The 18,019-nt window shown below is 35.3% G+C and overlaps 1 protein-coding gene across 2 annotated transcripts in view; it reads right to left on the reverse strand.

Annotated features, from left to right (window-relative positions):
• The window catches only part of LOC145269054 (voltage-gated potassium channel subunit beta-2-like), a 1,304,007-nt gene that overhangs the window by 431,577 nt on the left and 854,411 nt on the right, over positions 1-18,019 (reverse strand). For both annotated transcript variants that reach the window (XM_080124659.1, XM_080124661.1), the window contains one exon: positions 16,794-16,831. In XM_080124659.1, the coding sequence (XP_079980785.1) occupies positions 16,794-16,831 (38 nt within the window). The remainder of the gene's footprint in view (positions 1-16,793; positions 16,832-18,019) is intronic.

An 18,019-nucleotide genomic window follows, 5' to 3' on the forward strand; every position in this document is an offset into this window, starting at 1 on the left:
ACAATTACAACAACAGGGAAGTGATAATGGCTAAATGGTTAATTAGACGAACTGACAACTTGGATTAGGGTTAAAATTTGAATCAATTTTGTTCCACAGAAACACTTTCACTCAAGGATGTTTCTCTTATAAGTAATCAATGTCTTTCTAGAAAGAATTCTAACTAGAAAAACGTTAGAGAAAACGAATGTCGATAATAATCATCTGATTCCTATGAAATGAAGAGATGATGCTCTGCAACAACAACAATAAAAAGAAAATTCGAAATCACAAAAGATTTTTTAGGATGAATTAATGCAATTATGCAAATAAAAAAACTAAAGACATGAAATTTTCTGTGAAACTGTTATCTAAAAGTTCTTTTGGGAAACGAGGTTGAAGATTCTTTTCGGTTGAACAATGTTTCTAACAATGTTTCTGTATGTTGGTGCCTTGCCTATCACATCTTCACACAAGTTAAAAAATTTTGTCTTTTTTTTTTTTGTTTCAACAACCGTCCTACAAAGAATAAATTCAAACAATGCCTAGCATATATAGAGTTTGCTATGCATTAATTTTCATATCAATGAATTAGCAACCTTAAAAAACATAAAAAGACTGAAGGCAAGGGGAAAAATGGTTGTCACAAAGATGTGAGATGTGGTAGAAGGTCGTTAACATGCTGGCAATTATTATTTTTTCCTAATTTGATCACAAGCTATTTCAGCAAGAAATGATGGAGTTTAAAATGCGATTCAGTCGGATTTTATGAAAATAGTCGTCGCTTTTAAATGAAGAACCTAAAATAAAATATAATTGTCAGCATTCAAAATTCAGATTTTCAATCTCAGAATTCAAAGCGCAGCTGTTGTTTTTTCTACAATCTTCCACGCCCCCATATAGAAGTATATGTTCAGTTTCTGCTTTTTATTTTAAGGGTAAAAGTGACCATAAATGAAGAAGGGGGGGTGTTATGTAGTCAATCTAGGACTAGTTGAGAACTGGCCTTGGTAGAGCTTTTCATAGGGTTTGCTATCAATGAGGACTGTGGGATGGTGTTCTGACTGAATCAGTCATGGGCCATTAGGTAAATGAATCGTTTTTGGCGATATCAGGGATTTTGGAGCAGCAATGAAAACTTCTCGTAAGTTGTCATACCAGTTTACTGCATCCTGCAACTCTTTTTCTGCAGTGACTTCATCCAAAAGACTAAGGAAGTGGAAACATTCAGGAATGACACAGTTTAAAACCTTGGAGTTACAATGAATGACCGTAGACCCCTGACAATCTTAGGAGGTTGACAGGAACTAAGTATAGCGATATGGTGCGATACAGCTTCAAATGTTCTCTCATATCGATCCAAGAACAGTTCTTAAGACATATGCTTTTGCTGACCAATAAATATTGAATTGGCCAGAGTTAGTCACAAAGACTCTGTGCCAAATTGAGGATAGGTTCTCAATGCTTTTCCTACCATAGTAAAGTTCATCAGCAAATTTTGCCACATATTCCTCTACCAGTAGGTACCTAGCCACTAACTTGAAGCTAATGATGGTACCTAGTCCTGAAGTGCTCAACACATCAGTTTCTTCAGAGCTGTTTCTGATCCTGACATGCCCATTGTGTAACTTGTGTAGACATGTATGCCTCTGAAAGGAGTCACAACACCACAATATTTCATGGATTTCCTTACCAAGGGAATTTAATAGAATGTGAGGTCAATTTTGATAGGCCAGTGGCAATGGATTATCTTCTTCAGAGTTGAATGAACGTTCAGCATGGCATATGGTTGAGGCTTCGCATATCTACCAATGCTAGAAAATGCAGTAACCAAGCGCTGTCCAACTATTAGACTTACTCCACTGCTACTCCAATATCTTTGGGATAGGAAAATTCACCAATGTGTTCTAACTCATCAAACTTGTAGTTTTCAGAATTTGTTCTCTAGAGGTAATGTGATTGTGTAGGACCTGTGTTGATGGAAGATTTGAAGTGACCAAATGAGTCTGTGAATAACGTCTGTGCTCTAGCTATTTAAGATCATAAATAATAGTGGATGAATAGAGAAAGGAAAATATTGCACCAATCCTCGAAATTTAGCATTAAAAAAATTGGCATTTTGTCCTGAGCTGATCAGGATAAGACATAAATATTTCAATTGGTCTATGCATATTATCAACTGCCTCTCTTTCTCATGAGTCATAATTAAAACTATTGATACTCTTCCCTGCGATGATAAAGTCAATAACCATTTTTTTTAATTTATTATTCTTAACTATGGCTGAATCCAGTTTACCTTATTAAAACTGACAAACCTGGTTTACAGTTCCTCAAATAGGATTTTATATTAAATCTTTTTTCAAGTTTGGCAACAACTGAAACCTAATTTCAAATGCTTTCGATGTCAAATGATTAAATAGTGCTCAACACGTGAATAGAGCTAAGTAGTAAGTTATGAAAACATATTGCAATTAAGCTACACAGAAAATATAAACTTGCAAGCAGAAATAACAATGGATCTGATTGGTTACCTTGCTAAAACTAAACACCAAGTGTATATAAAAAACCATGTAACATAAATTTTTGCGTTTTAGCCTGACGATTCCCTATGTGAATGAAATTTGAAAGAGTCTGTGTAGCTTAATTGCCAAATATTTTCATAACTTTCTATCTATCTATCTATCTATCTATCTAGGAGGGGTCTCTTGAAAAGGTAGTACAATTGTAGCTTGGCTGCTGCATCCTCCAGGGACTCGACAAGTGTCACTGGTCCTCAACCATCTCCTAATCTCTCACATGTGGCTTCACGCTGTTATACCTCAGTTCCTTCTTTAGTAGACAAGCTAAACCATGTGAGGGGCTACGATTGCCTTGTCATTTGCTGTTGGCTAAGCAAAGACTAGGGGAAACATCCTCTATAGAAAATTCGAAGTATAGCCCCGCTATATAGGTCGGTGTGGTATTTCCGACTGTCTCTGGCAGTTGCTGCAGTCGAGCTATTCCCAGATGTACTGATCCCAACATTCCTCTGGAGCATATCATTGAGATGAGAGAGGTGGATATTGATACTTTGGCACTCAACTTCTCCATACTAATGTCCTAGTAATGGGAGGGTAGGGCAGGTTGATTTACAACTTTTTTCAGAAAATTAACATGGCCCTGGTGATGATAGTTGGGATTTGATGTGATAAGAACATATACCAAAAATTAGATTCCCATCTTGAACAGAAAATTGAGCATTTAATTTTAAAAATCGTGTAGAAAAATACTGAAAAATCCTTCATTTTTATAGCATTTTTCACAACACTGACTTTGTAATTTCCCTTTTTTTATAAAATATTTAATTAAAATTGATATATTTATATGAAATTCATTGAAAGAAAAATAAATACATGAATTATAATTTTAATTAGGAATCACAACTAGCAAAATATCTAAACTTTTGCTGCATTGATTAAACAAAAATTGTAAAAAAAACTAAATCTAATTTTCACCAGGAGAAAATTTCTTCCAAACTTCAGTCACAAGACATTACAGTGTGACTGTGACTGTGCCACCGATCACTCATACTGCAAAGTTAAACTACAAACAAAGAAGTTCTTCCAATCCAAACAAGCTGGAAAACCAAAGATCGATGTAACCGAAACTAAACACCAAGACAGTGTCGGACAGTTTGAATTCAACTTTGCAGTTGATTATATTCACTCGGGCGGCTCGGCTAGAAATGTGGGAAAATCTGAAGAAGGCTGCATACTCTGCTGCAATCTCAGCTTATAGAAGAAGAAAGAGTGGACAAAAGAATAATTGAAAAACTAAATCCTCTCATTGAGTCCAAGAGAAAGGCTCTTCAAAAATACAAAGATAACCCAAGTAAAGACTAGTACTACCCCTTTGAGCATCTTGCAACAAGGTGAAGTCAGCAATACACAACTGTACGAGTACTGGAACAAACTATGCAGTTCTATTCAACAAGATGCAAATACTGGAAAAATTAAAGCAATGTATGGTTAAAATTAGAGTTATCGAACTTGGTGACCTTCTTCTATACATTCAGTTATTTCCGTTGTCTCAAGTGGATATTCAATATGGCGTCCGGCTATCAGTAACGTGTTCATCCAACATCATGGAATGTACTAAGTGAACTAACATTGGTTGCAGAGCATAGTTTTTTCATGTCAAATATTATATCTATTCAACTTACGTTGAAACACAATTGAAAAAAAGATGATGTCATTTACAAAACAACCATCTATATTTGTTCAATTGAATGAAGAAATCGAATAGAAACAAGACATAAGTATATGGTCTATCTTCACGAATTCACCTAAAGAAAAACACAGCCCAGTAGTATTTTTTCATTGCTACAAAACATAAGAAAATGCATTCAACACTTAGACATCACAGATATCGACTGAACTGATGGATTAAAAATAATTACAGACAAGTTGGACGAGATATATTTAATGGACGAAAACACAATGGCATATATTTCATTCAAGAAATCTTACTCTTACAAAAGAGCTGCTGGAATAAACATCAACAACTTTTTGGTGTGTTACGAATTCTTGTACCAGAAATTAATGTAAATACGGAATTTCTCTGCCGGAAGGAGTCCAAGCATTTTTTGTTTTAAATGCAGCTAATGTATTGGAAGCAAACAAAAAATTAGTGAGGACAACATGTGGACAAATATACCAGATCACCGAAGTTAAGCAACGGTGAGCCTGGCCAGTACCAGATGGGTGACCATTTGGGAAGGCTAGGCATTTTATGTACCTTCTGGGAAGGTTGGGTGTGGGGCCAGCACCCTCACCCTATAAAAACAACTCAGTTGCTACAAAAGCATCTACAGATGGCCTGTGCCTCTCCAGGGGCTCAAGATGGATGGATAGAACATGTGGACAACCCACACAGCAATGAATGATACTTTAAAAAAAGAAAGTGTTTTGATATTTCTTCATTGGAATACAAAACAGTTCTCGCTATCAAGGAAGAAATTGAAACTGTAAATTTTAATCAGAATGGAAGTAAAAGGGAACAAAAATTCCATAAAAAAAAACAAAATAAATCCAATGGACAGACAAGGTAGGACAATGTGTTGTTTTAAATTTAGACATTTTGCCAGAGACTGTACTGGTTTTTGCCAGAGACTGTACTATTAGACATTTTACTAGAGACTGTACTGGTTTTTAGAAATATTAACACTGTTGTGGATTTAGACCATGTACACCTCTCATTAATTAATTCCAAGTCCTGTTAGATGGCAACGCTGAATAGTCTTGCTGTTGGGTCGAGAGAAGCGGTCAGTTTTCTGGGTAGTCCTTTTGACACGAGTTCATTGTTGGATGTAACAGTGATGATGACAACGATGATAATGATGATGAAAAAAAAAGAAATCCGTGTTCTTAACAGATAATCAAAGTGACCTCTTCCACAAGCTGGATAGTTGAAGGATTTAAGTGGAAACCATAAAAATATTTTCCAGACGGTGAAAATTGGCACGGGGCTAAGCTACCTGGTTCTGAATATAATGAGAGGCAACAATAGCCCTGAGGACACCTTTACCCGATCGCTGAGAGACCCAGACCTCTGAGAGAAAACACATTTCACTTGGGTCTCTCTTTGCTCTAAACCACTGAATCTACACTGTGAAGAGACAGGCCCCTCAGACTTAGGCTTGATCACTCCGACTTTATTAACAAAAGCTACCAGCCCCCGAGTATTTGTATCTGGAGTTAGAAACGGTCATAATTTGTAACTACCCTTGAATAATGATCTTGTTTTTGTTATACAAGCCAAGTTGTCTTTCTCTCTTCCTTTGTGTGAAAATGACCTCTACTTTCCAGTGACACTGACTTTGGAGACGAGAGCTGAACGGATTGCACACTCTATCAAAAGCAATGTGGGGAGAGTGGCAACCTATACAGTCAAATCGTCTTAGCCAGGACCCTCGCCAAAGATACAGCATAGTTCCAGCAGCCACTCGTGACCAGGGCAGTTGCATCACTTGCTGGACCTCGTTGGGAAATGGGGGTACAATCGGACATTGATAAATGATTCCAATATTAAAATGTCCAATCTTGTAAAAGAGACACTACGTATAGAAGTGTTGGATTCTGTTAATGGAGAATTTCGGTTTGACGTATTTTTGGTACTTTAAATGACCGAGATAAGCAATTAGTGAAGACAACAGAACATTTGGTTTTGGTGATGGAGAGGAGGTAAAGCAATTAAAACAGTTAAATTTTCAGAAGGCATAAAAGGTGTCAGAGCATGTATAGAGGTTGACATTGTCAAAAATGATTTACCCTTGTTACAAAGTCATAAATCAATAAAAACTGCTGGCATGGTACTAAATTTTAAAAATAACAGCTGTAAGATTATAAGCAGATTTATACAAAATTACAAAAGACAACTTCCAGACATTAAAGTCTTCCATTGACAAATATGCTTTTGTAGGCTGAAAAGTCACCAAACTTTGTGTTACATTGTGAAGCTTTAAAAAATTGCTCTAGAATTGAGAAAAGAATGAAGGCTGAGAAATTACATACAGAGTTTGCTCATGCATCAAAAGAGAAATTGGTATCATTGGTGAGAGTTTCTAGCTCTTATTAAAGATATCTGTGATTCGTGTTCAGTTTGTTTAAGGCTTGGAACACCCCCCTCTTCATCCTGGGGTAGGATTGACCGGAAGAAATTATTCGCAACATATTTTTAATGTGGATAGCATATTTTAAAGTTCCCTAAACACTTCTTGAGTGATAATGGGGGAGAATTCAATAATGGTGGCTATAGAGAGCTGAACGAAAAAATGAATATTGAAACTTGCACTACAGCCGCTGAAAGTCCATTAAGTAATGGCACTGTGGAATGTCATAATTTAATATTGGCTGAAGCAATGGAAAAAATATTGGAAGATGAGAAATGTGAACCAAGCTTTAGCTGTAAGTGTTAAAAATGCTCTTCAGAATTATTCTAGACATAGCCTAAATGAGCTTGTTTTTGGATCCAATATTAATACGCCATTAGTTTTAATAAACCAGCTTCCTGCATTAGATGCTGCAACAATCAATGATATGGTTAGAATCAATTTAAATGCTTTACATTCTGCGAGAAAAAAGTTTATGGAGTCTGAATCAACTGAAAATATTTGGAGAGCTCTGCCAAAGTTTTGGGTAAAGATGGTCAATGTGTATTGATTCAACATTGAGGAGCATTCTACAGGATGCATCCATGTCATTTGATGAAGGTGAACAAAGACCTTGGACAAACTCTCACCAAGCACCGATTTCATCTCAGGTGAAGTGATCAAGAGCAGCAAGTCCTCCTCAAACTCCTCAACTCTTGCTACATTGTTGGGACGAAGATGCTCTTCCCAAGGATATAAGAAATGCAAACATAGTCACCCTATACAAGAATAAAGAGGAATACAGCGACTGCAATAATTATAGGGGTATCTCGATGAGCATCGTTGGAAAACTGTTTGCCCACATCATTTTGGTGAGACTGCAAGTTATTGTTGCGAGAATACACCCTAAATCACAGTGTAGCTTTCGATCGCAATGTTCCACCATTAACATTATCTTCTCACTATGCCAACTCTAGAAGAAGTGCAGGGAACAAAACAGGCCATTGTACCTGACATTAGACCTAATCAGTAGAGATGGGTTATTCAAGATATTGTCTCTCATTGGCTACCCCTCCAAACTCCTGAATAATTACACAAAGGTATGATGAGCAATTCGATAGGAACACCTTTGCTAAATTTGGAGTAAAAGTGGCATCAAACAAGGATGTTTATCCCTATGCCACTTGGCATTTTCTTTGCTCTTCTCCTGAGACATGCATATAATTTGTCAGAAGACAGGGTTTACCTTCGCTCCAGACTGGCCAAGATCAGAGTCAAACAAGTTACCATCAGGGAACTACTATTTGCTGATGGAGTGGTAGCATCTCACACTGAAGAAGGACTTCAAAACTCATGGATAGGTTTTCCAATGCTTGCAAAGGATTCAGCCTCCCCATGAAGATCATGAGCCAAGGAAGCCCATCATCTCCAATCATCACTATAAATGGACAGTGCTTAGATGTAGTCCATTAATTCCAATATTTCAGGTGCTATACTTGTAAAAGCTGGTATCCCTTCCATTCACTCCCCTTCTCCTAAGACGCCTATGCTGGATAGGCCATGTGCACCATATGGACAATAGGCGAATCCTAAAAGACATTTTCTATGGTGAACTTATTACTGGCAAAAGACAAATTGGTTGTCCTTCCCTCTATGTCAACATATGCAAACACAACATGAAAGCCTGTGATATTGACCTACCAGCTGGGAGCTCAAAGCTAAAGTCCACAACATCTAGAGACAAATGGTAACCAAAGGCCTGATCACTAGGGAAAAGTCCATCGCAGAACAGACAGAGACCAAAAGACTATTCAGGAAAGCTATCAACAAAATCCAATAGAACATCAACACAATGCACTGACCATTCACCTGCGATGTTTGCAACTGACAAAAATATAAAAGATGGACTTATTCAGCCACAGAAGACGGTGTTCAATCACGGCTTCTACAGGTGCAACCCTCATAGTCTTCTAAACTGACAGATGCCAACCACATATATATATATATATATATATATATAATGCAATCATGAAAAGGAGATGAAAATTCATGATTAAAACGTTTAAATAAAGTCAATGTTTAAACTAAAGTTAATGGGGCGAAGAGAATAAAAGGAGGAAAAAATGGGGGAGTATATATATATATATATATATATACTTCCAAATAATTCTATCAATCTGTAGTGCATATTGTAGTGTGACTGCAGTCACGAAGGTGGGCTGCATGTGCGAACTCGAAACCCGAGCGATGGGACACGAGGAGGCGACAAATCATCAGGTTCGATCGCGCATTAATTTGCATAAATGAGATAATATAAGGTCGGGAATTAAGATGTTTGAGAGAGTCGAGCCGTTGAGTTCTTGAGAACCGGACTGATTGTGGTTAGAGTGGAGAATGTCGCTGAGAATCCAGTCCAAGTTTTTTTTTTTTTTTCGATTAGACAATCATCTATCGATACTTGCAATTTTATTGAAGTACTAAAAATCTCAGAGAAAAGTCTTTATTGTAAACCACATTTGAACTGGCTGTATGTTATACCAATGTGTTACATAAGATAATAATATTAACAGAATTTATTTTTTGAAATTCAAATTTGTTTTACTCATTTTTTATTTATGTTAAAAAGAGATTTTACAGTTTATATATTTTTTCTTTGTCCTTTTTTGTGTGGTGATTTTAGCAAGATGCATAAAATGAATTTCGGTTCACCTAAAGGAAACACAGAAAAATCTTTACCCAGAGACTTATTTCTTGTTATTGATATTGTGGTGGTGTGTGTTGTTGCTGTGTAGGTTGTTGTTGTTGTGGTTATGGTGGTGATGGTTGTTGTGGTTGTGGTGGAGGACGACGAGAGAAGGGGGAACGAATGCTGAATGATGAGACTGATTTCGTTAGAATGGAAACGGGTCAGCGGCTGAATATTAAGAAAGAAACATCTAATAAAATAAACTAGACTGGTTGGTTTTTCTACATCCAGTAAAAAAAAAATGGCTCTTCCAAAGAAAGTCTTAAATAGCAAAAAGAATGAGAATAAATAAACTAAAAAGTTGTGAAAAATAATGTCTCTGGGTCCGGCCTGATACCACGCCAATACTTGAGCATTAAATGAGAAAACTGGTGTTTAAAATGTTCGATTCGACACACTGTTGCCAAAAATACACTCCTCTAAATCTTGACGTCCTGCTGTCAAGACTCAACTTTAAATCTCAATGCTTTGCTATCAAAAACTCAACTCCAAATCTTGACATTCTACTGTTAAAACTCGTTTTTAGAACACACTGCTGACAACACTTGCTAGTCAACGCTCAAATCCAAACTCCACATTGTCTCTGAAAATATCCAACCAAAAGCATCTCATTTGCATGTGATGTGACAACATTATGTGACAACATTATGTGACAACATTATGTGACAACATTATAGGCAAATAAAGAGAAAAGGCGACCGTTTTTTCTTATTTCTTTATTCTTTTTGTCTACATGGAATCCCACGGACTGCATACAAACAGGGTTTTTTTTTTAATCACAAAGGCGAAAATATAAACGGTCGAATCGACATTTTTTTATAAAAACAGACAAAATATCCAATCGTTGTTCAAAAAGAACAAATTCATGGTTAAGACGCATCCATTTAGTCTGCATGGAGGCATCATCGAAGGGCCAACTCCTTAATTGTATATCCAAAGTATGAGTGCAAGTATTGACAATATTGTGTGAAAGGGAAATAATTTGAAGATAATCGGATGGATCACCCCAATTTGGATGGCCAGAGCCACCATCCAGTCGCTCTTTTAAAATGTTTTAATTCAAGAAAAAGAAAGTATTAAATTAAAATAATTATTGTGATAGGCACTGAAGTTTAGTCAGTTTAATTAATTCAAAAGATTAAGCAAATATAAAGCCGTCTTTTTAAATAATTAATTTCCATTATTAGTTTTTATCACGATGTTCAATCAATCAATTTAGGTTTGGAGAGTAAATTATGTTTTTGATTGATTGATTGATTGGTTTTACGGCATATCAACCTATGTGGTCATTTAATGCCAGAGTCCTTTTTTTTTTTTTAACTATTTTTTTTATTGGGGGGGGGGGGACTTTTTCAGCCTTTCCTCCCTTTTTTTTATAAAATTGAACTAAGAAATTAAATGTTGTATTTATACATGGATGTGTATATTTGGGTGACTTTAAATTTCCTTAAATTTTATCATATAAATTTACTTTCCTTAGGTATGCTAGAATATTTGTTGAGTTGACCTTTTCAAAAAGGTCCTCCATATTGCTTTCTGTATAATATAATTTTCTAGTTGGGGCGAGGTCATCACACCCAACTAGGATATGTTTTACTGTGAGTGTCTCCTGGCATGGGATGCACTCTGGCGCCGATTCTCCATTTAGTATATAAGAATGAGTAAAGTTGGTGTGCCCTATGCGCAGCCGAGTCAGTATCACATCTTCTCGGCGTGATCTCTTGATGTCCGGACATCGTTCCTTAAGTTCAGGTTGGATTGAGTATAATTTGCTGCCCTCTTGCTGACTCCACCGCAGTTGCCATTTTTCCTGTATGTATGCTTTTATCTGGGGTCTAAGATCAATATGTGGAATCTTAAAATTGTCAGTTGGAAGGTGAGAAGATTTTTTTGCAGCTGTATCTGCCCTGTCATTGCCTTTGATCCCCACATGGCTGGGGATCCAGACAAGAATAATGTTTTTAGTAGTTGAAAGGATATTGATTTTTTCTATTAATTTTGTTGTTAGTGGGTTTTCTTGTTTTTGATTTTGTATAAATAATAGGACTGATAGAGAATCTGTGAGAATGATGAAGTTTTTGGTGGTTTCCTCTGAAATTATGTTGAGTGCTAGATCGATAGCTATAGTCTCTGCAGTGAATATAGATGCTTCATTTTGAAGATTTCTCTTCATTGTGGTTTTATGGTACATTGCTGCACATCCAGTGTGATTGTTGCTTTTAGACCTGTCTGTGTAGATAAAGGTGTAGTCTGAATATCGTAATTTTAAATGTTGAAGTTCGTCGTGGTATTCAATAGGATTTGTGGTAGATTTGGACTTTTTGTTTAGGTTCAGTTTTATTTCTACTTGTTTCATGGTCCATGGGGGTGTTTTAGGCAGTATGAAGTTGTGAATGCTGGAGATTGGAATTTTCGATTCTTCAATGCTTTCCTTCATTCGGAGTCCGAAAGTTTTGATAGCTTTTCCTCTCGTGTTGAAGAGTTCTTCATATTTAGGATAGAAGGTACATTGGTATGCAGGGTTGTTTGGGCAAGACTTCAGTTTGAGTAAATATTGAAGGGCTAACTTTTCTCGCTTTAGATCTAGTGGGGGTTCATGTGCTTCCGTGTATAGACTGTTCACAGGGGAGGTTCTGTATGCTCCTAGGGCCAATCTTAGGCCAGTATGGTGAATAGGGTCTAGGCTTTTTATATATGATGTTCCGGTTGATCCATATATGAAACAACTGTAGTCTAGCTTTGAGCGGACTAGTGCTCTGTAAAGTTTAAGGAGTGTTTCCCTGTCTGCACCCCAATCGGTATGTGCTACCACTCTCAAAAGATTTACAGCTTTGTTATATTTTTTTTTTCAGATAGTTTATGTGTGGGATGAATGTTAACTTTTTGTCAAATAAAATCCCTAAGAATTTGTACTGGTCAGTAATAGGTATGGGCGTTCCTTCCATGGTTAGGACAGGATCATTATGCATGTTCTTTAGTTTGCAGAAATGCATGCATTTCGTTTTTCTTTTGGAGAATCTAAATCCATTCTCTTCCGTCCATCTCATTACTTTGTTTAAGCACAATTGAAGCTTCCTTTCTATTATAGATATATATCTAGATCTACAGCATATTAGGAAGTCATCCACATATAGGGAGCAATCTACCCCAGGGTTACAATGTTGTTAATTCGGATACTGAACAGGGTCGCTGACAGTATACTCCCTTGAGGTACTCCATTCTCTTGTTCCTTCAAGTCTGAGAGAGCTGTGCCAACCTTTATTCTGAACCGTCTATTTTTAAAAAAATATTCAATAAAAATTGGCATTCTGCCTTTTAGTCCAAGCACCTTCAGATCCCTTGTAGCACCGTACTTCCACATAGTATCGTAGGCTTTTTCCATGTCAAAAAACACTGCTGTTAAATGTTCCTTCCTTACAAAGGCTTCTCTGATGAAGGTTTCAAGTCTGACTATGTGGTCTATTGAACTTCGGTTTTTCCTGAATCCTATTTGAAATTCTGTAATAAGATTCTCTGTTTCCAGGAACCAGATTAGTCTTTTGTTTATAATCCTTTCCATGGTCTTACAAATGCAGCTTGTTAGAGCTATTGGCCTGAAATTCAATGGATCTGAGACGTTACTTGATTGGAATTGGATGTTTGAGTTTTCAGATTTGGGGATTGGTATTATTGTGGCGTCTTTCCAGGTCTCAGGTATGTTTCCACTGGACCATATAATATTGAAAATTTCAAGTAGGTATTTCATTGAGGTTTCTGGAAGTTTTTTGAGGATTTCATATGGAATTTCATCGGGTCCTGTAGCTGCGTCATGGGATTTGGTTAGCGATTCTTTTAATTCAGGCAAGGTAAGAGGTTGGTTGTATTTTTCGGTATTTTGTGATTTATATAGAATTTTCTTCTTCTCTTCCTTTTCTCTAATCTTTTTGAATTTCTCTGTTTGTCTGTCACATGATGAAATTTTATAAATTATCTGCCAGGTTATTGGAAATGTCTTTTTGATCGGTGTATATTTTGTTGCCTTTAGAGATGTGGGATATTGGTGTACTACTACACTTTCCTTCTATTTTCCTCATCATGTTCCAAACTGTTTTTGCCTTGGTATTCACATTAATTTTGGATATATAATTTCTCCATGTTGTTCTTTTGGATTCCTTTATGATTCGTCTGGCTTTTGCTCTGTTGTTTTTGAAGAAATCCAGATTTTCGCTTGTTGGGTACTTTTCGAATTTTCTCAAGGCAGCTCGTCGAGCTCTGATGGCTTTTCTGCATTCTTTTGTGAACCAAGGTTTGTTGTGATTGTTGGTTTTGGTTGTTTTCGGTATGGTATTATTTGCTATGTTTGTGAGTGTTTTAATGAAGTAATTCAAATGGTCATCTTCATCTTTCTTTTCAATAATTGATTGGTTTTTGCACTGTTCCTGGAAGTTTTCCCAATCCGCTTTATGTAGGTTCCATTTGGGTGTTTTTTGTTCAGTACTAGTACTTAGACTTTCCAGGATGATTGGGAAATGATCACTCCCACAGGTGTCATTGTGTACTTTCCAATCATAGTCCATATATATGGAAGGATCACATAAGGTAAGGTCAATGGCGGTGAAAGTACCTGTTGCTGGGTACATATAGGTGTAGTTTTGATTATTAAGGAGGCATAGATTATTTTTATTTATTATGTTTTCTATTTCTTTTCCTTTTTTATTTGTTTCTTTACTTCCCCATATTACATTGTGACTGTTAAGATCTCCTAGTAGAAAAAAGGGTTTAGGGAGTTGTTTTATTAATTGAGTTATCTCAGTTTCGTTGATTGTATCTTTTGGAGGGATGTAGATTGAGCAAAGTGTTATAGTTCTATGTAGAGTCACTGAAACTGCAATTGCTTGCAAGTTTGTGCTTATATTTATTTATCTTTGAGGGACTTCATTCTTCACGAGTATTGATGTGCCTCCAGAAGCTCTGTCCGTATCTTTATTTATGTAGTTGTAAGATGTGTAGTGTTTTATGTTGATGGTATTATTTTCTTTCAGAAAGGTCTCCTGCAGACAGACAAGTGCTGGACTCATATTTGTTATTAATAATGTGAGTTCATTTTGGTTTGCTTTTATCCCTCTGATATTCCATTGTAATATTTTGTTCATCATTTGGAATTGTGTTCAACTTCCATCGTCTCCAATCCCTCAAATCTATTTTCTGTCGGAGTCCCTGTTCGAGATATAGATCGGGATCTTTCTTTTCCTGTTTTTTTTTTTTTTTTGTCTGGGGGGATTTTTTATTCTTTTCTGGCTTGTGATGTGTTTGATGGTTGTTCGGTTGCTTTTGTAGAAATGGTTTGTGGTTTTGTTTCTTTTTGTGGTTCAGTAGTGTCTTTACTTAATATTATCCTTGGATTGGTTGCAGACATTGCACTATTCATTTTCCTCATTTCTTCTAATAGTTCTTTCATTTCCTTTATTAGTTTGCTTAAGACATCAATTTTCTTGTCAGCTGTATTCTTGTTATGTATATGACCATTTTGATTGTTGATTGGAGTAGTTTTTTTAGTTGCATCTGCATATGTTTTAGTTTCAATGATTTTCCTGGCCTCTGGGTACGATATATTCTTTATATGTTTTAGTTTGATCACTTCTTTTTCTCTTTTCCATATTTCACAATATCTAGAGCCAGCGCCATGATTTCCAAGGCAATTGGCACACTTGAAATCTTTTCTGCAGTCAATGTGTGGGCCGCTTTCTCCACATCTTCCACACACTGGTAATCGTGTGCATCGATCTTGATGGTGTCCAAACTTCTGGCACTTGAAGCATTGGAGGGGGTTTGGAATATAAATTTCTACATTTATTTTCATATATCCAACTTTCACTTCTTCGGGTATGGTGAGGGAATCAAAAGTTAGTATATATGTATTGGTATCGATTTTCTCACTGTTTTTTTTTGATTTGGACTCTATGAACATCTAACACATTTTGTTTCTGTAAGTTTGTCTTGATTTCGCCCAAGGGACAAAGTGCAAGTTCGTGGCTTTTCACTACTCCTTTGCAGGTATTTAGGGTTGAATGTCTGTAGCATTTGACTTTGATGTTTTCAAATAATTTTAGTTTCAATATTTCTTTAGTTTGTTCTTCGTTATGGGTTTCTATTAGTAGGCTGCCGTTAAATTGTTTTTTAATAGACTTTGGTTTTAAAGTTTTAAGATTTTTTTCAATTTTAAAAGGTGATAGTTTGCTCAAAGGAGTTTCCTCCATTGATTCTATTACTACGAATGTTGAGTTCCTTGGTTTTATCGTCTCTTCCTCAGAGCTACTGATGTCAGAGACATCAGAGTGGGTTCTCTTTGGGTGGTTGGGTGGTTTTTGGGAGGAATAAGCCATATATTTTGTTTTCCTTTTTCGTCATCTTTGTTCCCCACCCACCTCGGAGTCCTATTTGGGAAGAGCCTGGGGGGAAACCCATTCGCCCAGCCTCCACAGGGATACAATGATGATATAACCGACTTTGGTGGTATCATAATGATTATCTGTTCTCTCTTGATATTGCTATGGGATCTGTAGCAATCCTGAGGGGTTTACAGCCTCGTCATCGATATTCACACCTAATCGATTGACCCTCAGCCACCGCTTTCCATCATATATTAGGGAGTAGGGTTATTTGTGGGAGAGGGGGGATGTGTTGTGTTAGTAGTGAGTTTTTGGAATGGGCAATATATGGTGGGGCTTGGTGTGACTGGCCGATTGGTCGGATCGGACCTCTCCGACCGCCCGTCTAGTCAAAGTAAGGGTCAAAGTAATGTGTTGCGGTGCCTAAACTTCTATGTATCCTGGTTTAGGTTCGCTCAATCACCAGGATCACGTCCTAAGAAATTACGGGTAGCAACCTACGGCTAACTAGTTGCCCCATTGAGGGATTTTTATCCTCTGCAGGGGGGAAGTCGGTTTGTTCTCATGCCCTACCGACAAGGCAAAAAAAAAAAAGATTAAAAAAATAAATAAATAATTTAATAGAATATATTTGTTTTCTTTTTCTTTTTCTTTTTTGTTGTTTCTTTTCCTTTTTAAAATCTGTTTCTATTTAATCCATAGTTGGGACCCTAACAGGTACTACCACTCCGGGTCAGGGTGGACCTGGGAGCAATGGCAATTAAGAGGTGGCTCCACATAAGCCGGACCTCACCATCGGATGTAGTTTAAGGTCATATCCAGGACCAGGAGTAGGGTAGGGAAAAAATAAAAAGGGGAGGGAGATAGGCTGTTGTTTTTGTTTTTGGTTTTGCAGAACATAATAAAGTTTTACAAAAAAGATCAGAAAACAAAAAAACGTCAATGTAGGTGCATTTCGTCTCAGGAAGCCACAGGGCAGCCTGATCTGGTAGCACCAGAGTAAATTATGAAAGAATAATAATTTCTGTCTAATGATAATGGAAAAATGGGTAAAAAAAAAAATGAAAATTACCTCATCTGTGACTTGACCCCCAAAGGTAACCCATGTACCTGTAAAAAAATGAATGAATAAACATTTAGAAAACAAAATTTGACATGACATGAATTAGTTTCAGCCACACCAGCGTACATATAAGGTTACCCGGCATTTGATGTTTTATTTAGGATAGGAGTGGGAGAAATAATACTACATAAAAAGTAAGTACTAAAGAATACATTTTATAGGTCATTTATTTTCAGTGGAAAGCGGGTTTTGTCTTTTTTGCCCCCGTCAAAAAAAAAAAAAAAAAAGAAAAATTAAACTAATTCTGTGTATTTCATTTTTAATCTGTTACTTATGTTCAAAATTTCATGAAAAATTGAAAATTCTGAATCCATATATTTTTCTTCCAGAAAGGCGGTTTCGTCTGCCACCTTTGATTGTCTGAATATAAATGAAATATAAATATAAATCAAATATAAGTATAAATGGAATATGAATATAAATGTAATATAAATATAAATGAAATACAAATATGAATATAAATGTAATATAAATATAAATGAAATACAAATATGAATATAAATGTAATATAAATATAAATGAAATACAAATATGAATATAAATGTAATATAAATATAAATGAAATACAAATATAAATATAAATGAAATATGAATATAAATGTAATATAAATAAAATATAAATGCAAATGAAATATAAATATGAATGTAATCTAAATAGAAATTATACATGAAATATAAATATAAATAAAATATTAATAAAAAGGTGAAAATAAATATAAATGAAATATAAATATAAATAAAAGAAAATATGCATTAATAAAAATATAAATGAAATATATATATATATATAAATGAAATATATATATAAATGAAATACAAATATAATTGAAATATTAATATAAATGAAATATAAATATAAATAAAATATACATATAAATAAAATATGAATATGAATGAAATATGAATGTAAATAAAATATAAATATAAATTAAAATAAATATAAATGAAATATAATATAAATGTAATCTAAATAGAAATTAAACATAAATAAAAATAAAATATAAGCATAAACTAAATATAGATGAAAAATATCTGAATGAAATAGAAATAGAAATGAAATAAAAGTATAAATAAATGAAATATTAATACAAATGAAATATAAATACAAATAAATTATAAAGAAAATGAAATCTAAATCTAAACGAAGCATAAATATAAATGAAATATAACTATAA

Source organism: Euprymna scolopes, chromosome 4 (assembly GCF_053919585.1).
Source record: "Euprymna scolopes isolate OS-2025 chromosome 4, ASM5391958v1, whole genome shotgun sequence".
In the NCBI taxonomy this organism is placed as follows: Eukaryota; Metazoa; Mollusca; class Cephalopoda; order Sepiida; family Sepiolidae; genus Euprymna; species Euprymna scolopes.